General features: G+C 42.1%; 1 protein-coding gene across 5 annotated transcripts in view; it reads left to right on the top strand.

Annotated features, from left to right (window-relative positions):
* The window catches only part of LOC105302825 (plexin-A1), a 311,386-nt gene that overhangs the window by 13,691 nt on the left and 287,411 nt on the right, over positions 1–10,284 (top strand). For all 5 annotated transcript variants that reach the window (XM_023520932.1, XM_023520931.1, XM_023520930.1 and 2 more), the window contains exon 2: positions 8,975–9,095. In XM_023520932.1, coding sequence (XP_023376700.1) covers positions 8,975–9,095 — 121 coding nt within the window. The remainder of the gene's footprint in view (positions 1–8,974; positions 9,096–10,284) is intronic.

Here is a 10,284-nt window from a genome sequence, read left to right as displayed (position 1 = left end):
TAGGTTTCAAGTGCCACCTTTTCCACCTCTTCAAAGGAGGTTGCTGCATACTCTCCTACAGCAGCTCTGGTTTCCAAGATTAAATCTGTCATCTTTGCTGTTTCTATGTGGCTGGTAGAGGCTTCAGAATATTCCCTAGTTCAGCCCTCTTTCCCTGGCCATTCTCTTTCATCCTCATTCATGCGCTGATGCGTTCCCGTATTCTAAATATCCAGCCCAGAGCTGTCCAGAACACCGCTGGCCATGTTCCTTACATGTTGCATGGGTGCATGTAACTCACTATGTCCAGTAGATCTTACCTGTGTCCTCTCCTCTGCCTTCTAGAAATCATCATTTCCTAGGTTGCGAACGGCTCTATCCATCCAGACCCTCATCCAGAAAGCTGGATCCTCATTCCTTTTTTTCTATACATTTAATGACACATCTTGAGTTTACCCTTCCAACTGTTTCTGTTTTATCCTCTCTTCTTTATCCTTACTACTCCTTATCTTAGTTCAGACTCACTCCATCTTATAAATTGTACTTTCTCTAAGTGGGCTTGCCTCCCACAAAACTATACCTCCTGTTGCTAGCAGGGTAATTTTGTTTAAAAGATAAATTTTACTTCTGAACAGGTTTCAGGCAAATGGTAATAAAATTCAGACAGTTCAAAGAGAGGCGCACAGGGAAAAAGAACATCTCTCTTCCACCTTGTTGGTCAGTCCTGCTCTCAGAGGTAGCCCCTGTTACCAGCTTCTTGCATCAGTGATTGTTTAGAGTTAAAGCTGATTGTGGTACTCCTTTCCCTTCCTTACATGCTTCCCATTGCTTCTAGGTTAAAAGCAGATTCCCAGGCCTGGCTTCCCTCCATGTGCTGTCACCACTTTCTGCCTCTCACTGTGTGTCCTGGAATGGAAGACACTTGTTCTTGCTATACTCTAAGCTATTTTATGCTGTGTTCCTGCGATGCTAGTGTCCTCAGTCTGCAGTATTTTCTCTCTCTTTGACTGGCTAAATTCCTCTTCATCCTCAGGACCAATTCGGAAGTGTTACCTTCTGAAAGGTGCCTTTCACGATGTCACTGCCCCACCTCTCGATGGTCACCATCCTGAGTCCTGTGGACTCTGTGCTCACCTCCCCTTGCTTACTGCTCTGGGTAGAGACGATCTCTTCCTCTTTTACTCTTTTACTGCCCCATGAGCAGGAGCCACCTGTTTGTCTCTCTGTCCTCAGCACCTAGCTCAGAGCTGGGCACAAGTCAGCAAAATTTTAAGCCACTGGCTCAGTTTTTCTTTCCCAACACTGTAAGTCCAGAAACTTGGTGGTATTAATTTATTTGAATTAATTGCCAACATTTACAAATTGGAAGGTTTACATAAATGCAATTTTTAGCTTTTTTGGGAAAAAAATTGAGTCTGGTTCACATTCCCATATGGCAAAACTTTCCCATATGGAGTTATGAGGTAGCTGGTGGGAGGCATATGCCCTCACCACTGTCCTCAGCATGTTGTCCTTGCACTTTTTTTTTCCTACCAGGCCCATTTTATTCATTTTTTGTCACGTGCCTGACGCATGTTGGCATTTGTGTTTGCCATGCTTGGTATAGGAGGTCTCCAAGGGCTCTTCGGCTGACATTCTGGGATTTGAATCTGTGGTGAGCAGCCGGCAGATCTAATTTCAGCTCATCAAAGACTGAAGGACTAGTGAACGAAATCTCCAAGGCAACAGCCTCAGGCAAGGAGAAAAGTCTTTTTAGGCTCACAGGATTGGATAATACCTCTGTGAGGATTCGGGTATCCGGGCACCAGGAAGCACTGACAGACCTGACTCCTTGCAAACTCGTTGTTCTGGAAACTGCCCTGGGCGCTCAGCCTGACTGGAAGACCCCTAGGCCCAGCTGGGAGAGAGCAGTGAGCTGCAGTTTATCTTCTAGCACCCAGTGGGTCCTCAGAAAATGGTGCCCTGAGTGGCTGCAGCTATGACCATGCAGGCCTGGTTTGCTGCTCACTTACCATAGAACCTTGGGCAAGCTGCTTCTCCGCACCACACCTTCTCCATTCTTGCATGAGGAGGACACCTCTTCTGCTCATGAGTGAACTGATGCTGCGAACTCATTTGTTGAACATCAGCACTCAATGCAAAAAATAATGCTTAGGAAGCTGACTGCACATTGCTACTTCTCAAATATGTCTAGATGAATAACATTTTAAGACTAAAAAGTGCTAATTTTCATTTTGACGCTCTCCTAATTTAAGTAGGCTGTTTTATGAGTACATCCATTCATGCTCTCCCTTCCACCCCTTATCCTGAGGCTCATTAAAGCACCATAAATGGGAGAAAATGTGACTTGCACATATTTTTGTTTTTCTCCAATTGGCTCTTCTATGAGCATGGTTATTCGTCACCTCAGAGTGACTCTATTACTGCCTTCACATGTGTAGGTATCACTGTTGGTGGCCAGGCTTTGGATGGGTGACTTGGCCGAACACTTATGATCTCGGGTGAATGGTTTCACCTCCCTGACTCCAATTTCTTCATCTTTAAAATAGGAATGCACCTAGCCTGGGGCATGACGTGTCAGATGTGCTCAGTGAATATTAGGTAATTTTTTTTTTTTTTTTTTTTATTTTTAAATAGGAGCCTCTGCCATCACTCTAGGGTTTTTGTGCCTCTGTTGCGGCTATGAGCTTTGTTGCCCCCTTCTGGAGTATGGGGACATTACATCATCTCTGGTCTGCCCCTCAGCACTTTGATGCCAGGGATTTCCTAATTTTTTTCTCCACATGCAGCCTCTTGCAGCTTCTTGTGTAATCTATTTACCTGTGGAACAGAGCTGCTTAGATCGACTTTGATACTGCACACACACTCAGAGAATCGTTTTGGACTCAGTGTTGACACCTCCGTCTCCAGTTAGCCAGGCTTGGGCCTTGCTATCATCTTTCTCTCATGTATTCCTGTAAGACATTTTCTTCTTGCAAAAGGCATCTTATTTTTAAATGCCAACTGTTCATAATTTCTCATGAATCCTTTCTGGCTTTTCTAAGCCTCCATATAAAAGCATACTTTCCCTTTTTAATAGTACACATGAGATCATACTGTATATACTGCTCTGTAAATTGCTTCTTTCAGTTCCCCGGTGTATCCGATCAGCTGCCAGGTCTTCAGTCATTTCACTTCCTTGGTGTCTCTTGCATCCATTCCCTCCCCTCACTCCTGCAGCGATTACATTTCAGTCATTCTACTCCTGAAGTGCACTGTTGTCGTAGCAACTCTGCTTCCAGCCCTGCAACCTCAGCCTGTCTTCCTGCTTCGCCACACTATTTTGTACAAGATGAAGATCTGACAGAGTTGCTGTTCAGAAACCATTGGTGGCTTCCAGTTGATTGCAGAATAAATTGCAGCCTCCTTACCTTTTTATTCAAGGCCATCACTGAAGGGAACCCTCCGGCCATCCACAGTTTGATTTTCTTCACGGACCTGTGCTCTGTCAGGCAGAACTTCGGACTTCTCCGAGTGCCCTCTCTCTGTGCCTTTGTGCCTGTCCTTTCCCTCTACTCTCACCCCTCTCTGCAGTCATCTCTTTGGGCCCAACTTGGGTCACTTCGCTTCTAGCTGAAACTTAGGATTCCTTTATTAGAACTTCTGGGCATGTTAGTTGAGCTTCTGCTGCCAGCTTAGCAGCTTATGTCCTGTGTGAGTTTGTCTTACCCACCCTTATGGTGGACCATAAGCTCTTTGAGTGTAAAGCTCTTGGCTGTTATATCTTCACATGCTTCATTGCACTAGTATGGTGTTATGGACCTGTGCCTTTAACAAATATTTGTTTCGTTCATGTGTTTAACAAATATTTGAGCACCTCCAGTGTGCTGGGCACTTTCTAGGCACTGAAGATAACAGCAAGAGCAAAAGAGTCCCCACTCCCATGGAGCTTATATTCTGGTGAGACTGTCAACAAACAAGTGATAGAATGTTAGTTGCGTCCGGTGGTTAACAAGTGCTGTGAAGCAAAATGAAGCAGAGGAAGGAAGAGAAAGAATGGTGGGAGAGTCGTGACTTAGATAGGGTCATCCAGAGAATGCAGGAAGTGTTTTTTGTGTTTGAGCCTATTTGTGACTCAGTTGGTGTTCCCTAGCTTCTATTAGCAAATCTGACTCCTGCCGTCTGCTACTTTAGCTTTTGTGGTAGTTGTTTCTTCCAGGGGCCCCTCCCACCCTTAAGTGAGCTTCACAAGTACATCTGCCCTCACTCTTGTCCTTGGAGTTAGCATCCTTTTGTCCTACAGCAGACTGGACAGTGGTTAAGAACTTAGGCAGTCTGGCTTGCAGTCTACGAGCGTCATGGCCTTCGCGAGCGCTTTACCCTTTCTGTGCCTTGGTTTCCTCAACTGGAAGCTGGGCATTGCATTGTGAAGATTAATGAGGTAGTCTCTACATAGTGAGTGCTGAGTGCACATAACTAGTGTAATAGGAGGGTGTTACAGCTTATATTTATTACGACTCTGACCTTCTCCATTATACTGGGTCAGTGGGACACTGCTCACTCTTATCATGGTTTTTTCATTTGGTACTGGATCATACCCACTTGGATTTTTTATGGCAGCACCCTTCTCTAGCCTTTTAGTCATGTGGTGGCCACACATCTTACTGGGTTAATAAGGAAATCACTTGCCTCTAAAATCAGTTACTTTTGGGTGAGGGAAGCATTTGGTTGCAGTCACGGAATGGTGATCATTAGGAAGCAGGGGCTCGATTCCCGGCCGTATTTGTTAGGATGGAAGTGGTGAGGTCTCTGCACGTGCATGACTTCGATTGGGGCCTGACTTTGGTAGTTTGTGGCCTGCCCACCTGCAGTTCTTGGCACTTGTGGGCTAGGCTGTCGGCTGGAGGGGGAGGAGAGAGAGTCACTTCTTGGGCTCCACATTGTCACTGGAGACCTGTGGAGGTGCCAACCAAGGCCCCTTTTTTTGGAGTCCCATATTACTCCACACTGAGAGCAGGAGGTCAGAGCGGGAGAGCACTTTAAAAAAGATCTTCCCAATTTAATTTTGGACACATTGTGCATGTCAAACACTTAGAACAGTGCTCAGTTTATAAGTATGTGGTAAATGTTACCAATTGTTATTACAGTAGCCCCCCTTATCCATGGTTTTGTTTTCCTCGGTTTCAGTTACTGGCAGTCAGCTGTGGTCTGAAAATATCATTAAATGGAAAACTCCAGAAATAAACAACTCATAAATTTTAAATTAACTTATAAGTTAAACTTTATCATAGTTTTGTTTGTTTGGGGAAAACATTGTATATATAGGGTTCAGTACTATCCACAGTTTCAGGCATCCACTGGGGGTCTTGGGACGTATCCCCTGCAGATAAGGGAGAACTACTGTGTTATTGATTAGTTCATGTATTTTTATGTATCTAGTGTATGCCTAGTATGGATTATACTTAGTATTTGTATAGTGTTTTGCACTTTCTCATAATAGCTAATATTGGTTTTTAATTTGTGCCAACTGCTTTATGTAGATTGCTTCACTTAATCCTCGTGACAGTTCTGTAGTCTATATATCATTAATTATTTTCGTCTCACGAGTAAAGAAACTGACTTAGAGATAAGAAGTCCCTGGCCCAAGATCCTGTAGCTAGTAAACAGCTTGGTTGAGATTTAAACCCAGGCCTACTTGACCCTAAAATACTTAATTCCTAAGCTGTATCACAGGGGTCCCCATTTTGTAGGTGTGATGGGTGATGCTCAGAGAAGCGAAAGAACTGGGTCAGGGCCACTGGCTGGAGTATAGGTAGTGCTCCTCTTTCCTTGCACTGCTCTGGATATGGCCTTCCATCTTCTGGCCAACTCTGATGGCACAGTGGCCAGTGGGCCTCTGGCACTGAGTTCCCAGACCCGTCTGGCTCTGGAGACCTCCATTCTGGTTCTGTTGGTACAGGGCGCACTGCCCAGATGGTGTTTATTCTCACATGACTACTGTGCGTATATGTATATTTGTTGATTAAAAATATTACTTGCTGTATTTTGTAGCAACATTAAAAAGTATTACAAATCTTCTGCCAACAAGAAGCCTGCCAATGCCTTCATTAACCCCTCATGCACTGATTAGTATTGTTCTGATGATGCCACCTGGGCTGTGACTAGGAAATCAGAGCTTGTGGTTCACCTGTGTAAAACACCACCCTAGCTGCTATTGCCATTGGATCAATTTGAGTTTCTTACTTTCCTCTGCCAAGGCTTGCCTTTGCCTTTGCCTTTGCCTGCTTCTTTGGCCTGATTGTTGGTCCCATTCTTCTTACACACTGGCTTTCTGTCAGGTTCTTGGACATGCTAGCTTCAGTTCTCAGAATTTTCACTTATCCTCTCTTCTGCTTGGAACTAGATCATTTTCTCCTGGATCTCAAGACATAAAGATAGAGGTGGGAGTCTTAACATTAGTGTCATTTCCTCTTTTTATGGCCAAATAATATTCCATTGTATAGATATATTACACTTTACTTATCCATTCATCAGTTAATAAACATTTGGGTTGTTTCCGCTTCTTGGCTATTATGGATAATATTGATATGAACATTCATGTACAAAATTTTGTGGGGGCATATATTTTCATTTCTCTTGAGTAGATACCTAGGAGTGGAATTGCTACATCACATGGTAAATCTGTGTTTAACCTTTTGAGGAACTTCCAGACTGTTTTCCACAGTGACTGTTCTATTTTAAATTGCCATCAGCAATGTATGGGGGCTCTGATTTCTCCACATCCTTGTTAACATTTGCTGTTATCTGACTTTTTGATTATAACCATCATAGTGGGTGTGAATCTTGTTGTGGTTTGAATTTGCATTTCTCTAATGATTAATGATATTGAGCATCTTTTCATTCACTTATTGGCAATTTGTATATCTTCTTTGGAGAAATATATATTCAGATCCTTTGCCCATTTTTAATTGGGTTATTTTTCTATGTATTATTAAGCTGTGGGAAATTTTTATGTATTCTAGGTACATATCCCTTATCAGATATATGATTTGCAAATATCTTCTCCCATCTGTGGGTTGTCTTTTGGTACATAGTCTGGATTGTGATGATGTTCTGTATATTTTGATGAAGTTCAGTATATTAATTTTCTCTTTGATTACTCATGCTTTTGGTGTCATATCTATGAATCCACTGCTAAAGCCAAGATCATAAATATTTATGCCTGTATTTTCTCCTGAGAATTTCATTGTTTTAGATTCTACATCTAGGTGTCTGATTTTTTTGAGTTAGACTTTGTATATGGTATGAGTTAGGGGTTCAACTTCATTCTTTTGCATGTGGAAATCTAGTTGTATCAACACCATTTGTCAAAGAGACTATTCTTTCTCTATTAATTGTCTTGGCACCTATGTCAATCAATTGATCGTAAGTATATAGGTTTATTTTTAGATTCTGAATTATCTTCCATTGCTGTATATGCTTGGTTTTTTCTTGTCCTATGTCATTAATTAGCTATTTGATTTGCATCGATCTTAAATATTAGAGGGGCTCAATTATTACATTATTATTATTATTGTTGTTATTATAATCGTTAGTTGCTAAAAAAATGTTCATGGTTAAAAATTAAAATGCAGAAATGCCAAAAGTGGAAGTCCTGACCCAGCTGCTCCTGCCCTCACTTGCAGGACTTAGCCTTTGTGAGTGTAGCCTTGTAGACTTTCACCTCTGAATGGATATGTATATTTGTGTATATGCATATTAGTGAAAACTCAAATGTATATTCACATTTGTGAATGTACTTATGTGTATATTGACATATTTATATTTGTATGTCTGTATTTTTATAATTCGTATATCTCTTTTTACAAAATTGAGATACACAGAGCATTCTATGACTTTACAAAATCAGCAGTGTATCTTGTATATCCTTCCATGACAGTTACATGCTTTACCACATTCTTTCTTAATGGTTCCATAATATTTCCTAGAAGGTATACATCATCAATTTTTAAATAGTTTCCTATCGTTGCATATTTATGTATTTATGTTGTTTTCTTTTCCTTTCTTTTTTTTTCTTTTTTTCTTTTTTTTTGCTATTCCAATGCCGCTGTGTACATATGGGAGTACTTTTCTCAGCTGGATACCTGGAAGTAGAGTTGCTGAATGGCTTTTGTCTTAAAGTTATTTTTAATGTTTTTCCCTCAACTGTGCTTTATGATGCCTTGCACATATTAGGCACTTAATAAATATTTACTGAAGTGAACGCTTAAGGGTTTTCATTCTGGATATATCCCTAGCTTGCTGTTTCATTTCAGTAAACTGTTTTATGACACCCTCATGCCTATTTCACTTCCTCTAAGTTATCCAGTCTTCATTAGAGGGAACTAAGGTAAAATGAGTGAAGCATGTTGTGATTGTTTGCTATATGTGTGGCACTGGGGGGGTATACAGAGGTAAGTAAGAAGAAGTCCCAGCTGTCAAGTTATTTAAAAACCATCAGGATGAGGCAGGTAGGATGTGTGGTATGTGGTAGACACACAGATGTTCTAATGGGAACATTTAGGGAGGGGAGAACTTGGGTGCTATCAGAGAGGAGCCCATGAAGGAGGGGACCCTGAGATGCTTTTAAAGGAAAGGCAAGATTTGGATAGGTGGAGGTGTACCAGGGTGGAGGGCTGCTGGTGGTTCTTGGCAGAGGAACAGCATAATGTACTCAAGGGGTGAGAAAAATGATAATTCAGGTTCCACTGTGTATGCAGGGAGCAGCAAGAGATGAAGCTGGAGAGCTAAACAAGAGACCTGATGTGGTTGGCCCAGAATCAGAACAGGGGTTTGGCCCTAACCTGGTAGGCACTGGGCCATCATGAGAGGTTTTTGAGTGGAATTATTGGAATTGGCCTTGAGGAAGTGGTGTCAGTGGTCAACCTGGGGCATGGGTTAAGGAGAGTCTTTATTTTCAGAGGTTTCTGTGATATAACTTTTCCCCTCTTTTCCTATCCCTCAATTCTTCCCTTAGCTGTCTGAAAATGTGGTTAACCGCATGAAGGATTCCAGCCAGCCTTCCAAAGTGGGCCAGCTGACTTTTCCTCCTGCTCCTCCACATTCCACATTCGGCACCTCTAAAGATCCTGAGAAAGGTATGGCGGGGTTGTAGCAATTCTGTGCAGAGCGGGAGTAGAGTGTGAAAGGAATGACAAATCATGTTCCTTTCAGAACATGTTTGACAGCTAATGTAGCTCCTGTTTGTTTCTGGGTGATGTAAGCATCTCCTTTCTGATAACTGCTTTCCTGGAGAGTGTGGCTTCCATGCATGAAAGATGCTCTCTGGTATAATGAGAACAGCATAGGTTAGTTAGAGCTTCTGTGGTTGGGGCAGGACTATTTTCTTTTACTATTGCAGTTTCTCTATATGTGAAAAATGAAGCAAAAGGGCTTAGCTTGATAATCCCATTAAAAGGTTGTTCTTAAGGATCCATGAGTGAAGAAGCATAACCATTACTGTTGGTATAGTCCAAAGAATGATAGGGATTTATGTGAATTGGGTCGATTAGGGGGAATTGAGTCAATGACTTTGGCTTCAACCTCAGCATCTCTAACCTAACCCTCACATTCTGGTCTTGGCCTGGCTCTTGGACAGTTCTCTCTGGGCTTCTAGGAGGACCTGCCACCCTGCACTGTCCATGAGTTCCTCTTCCTGTACCCATGCTGGGCTCAAAGCTGATTTGTTCCCTACTCTTTTGTGTCCATCACAAATGAAGAAATTTGTGCTTGTCTCCAAATAACTACTTTCAGCAAACAGAAAGGAACAAAAAAGTTTAAGAAAGGCAATATAAGGTACAAAAATATTAAGATATTACATGCTAGAAAAGTCTTTGTGCAATTGCTATGCTACTTGATAAATACCTGTTTGTGAGACTTTGGGTCGTAGCTATCCCAGTAACTTGATATTTTTCTTCACTGATTAACTGGAGGAACCATGGCACTGTGGAGTATAAACTCTGTCTCACTGTTCACTATATTGTGAGTGGCCTTGCGTTAGAGTTGTCTTATCTGCCAGTCTTCCCTGTTAGTTTTTAAGATTATGGAAGGCAAGCACTATATCCTGTCCACTCAGCATTTATTGAAAGCTAGCCAGGGATCAGGACATGTGCTTTGTGCTGGCACACAGTGACAGGTAGACAGGGATGCCTCTCCTGTGGCACGCACAGCTCTAGCTAAGGAGCCAAATGTATAACCCCATAGGTTACATGTATCATGGATTTTGCAATACTAGGAGCATGCCCAAGGTCCATGGTAGCACAGAGGAGAGAGTGACTCATTATTTTA

Source organism: Pteropus vampyrus, unplaced genomic scaffold (assembly GCF_000151845.1).
Source record: "Pteropus vampyrus isolate Shadow unplaced genomic scaffold, Pvam_2.0 Scaffold285, whole genome shotgun sequence".
Classification (NCBI taxonomy): domain Eukaryota; kingdom Metazoa; phylum Chordata; class Mammalia; order Chiroptera; family Pteropodidae; genus Pteropus; species Pteropus vampyrus.
The sequence above is the reverse complement of the archived record's forward strand: the minus strand, read 5'-3'. Positions and strand labels throughout refer to the sequence as shown.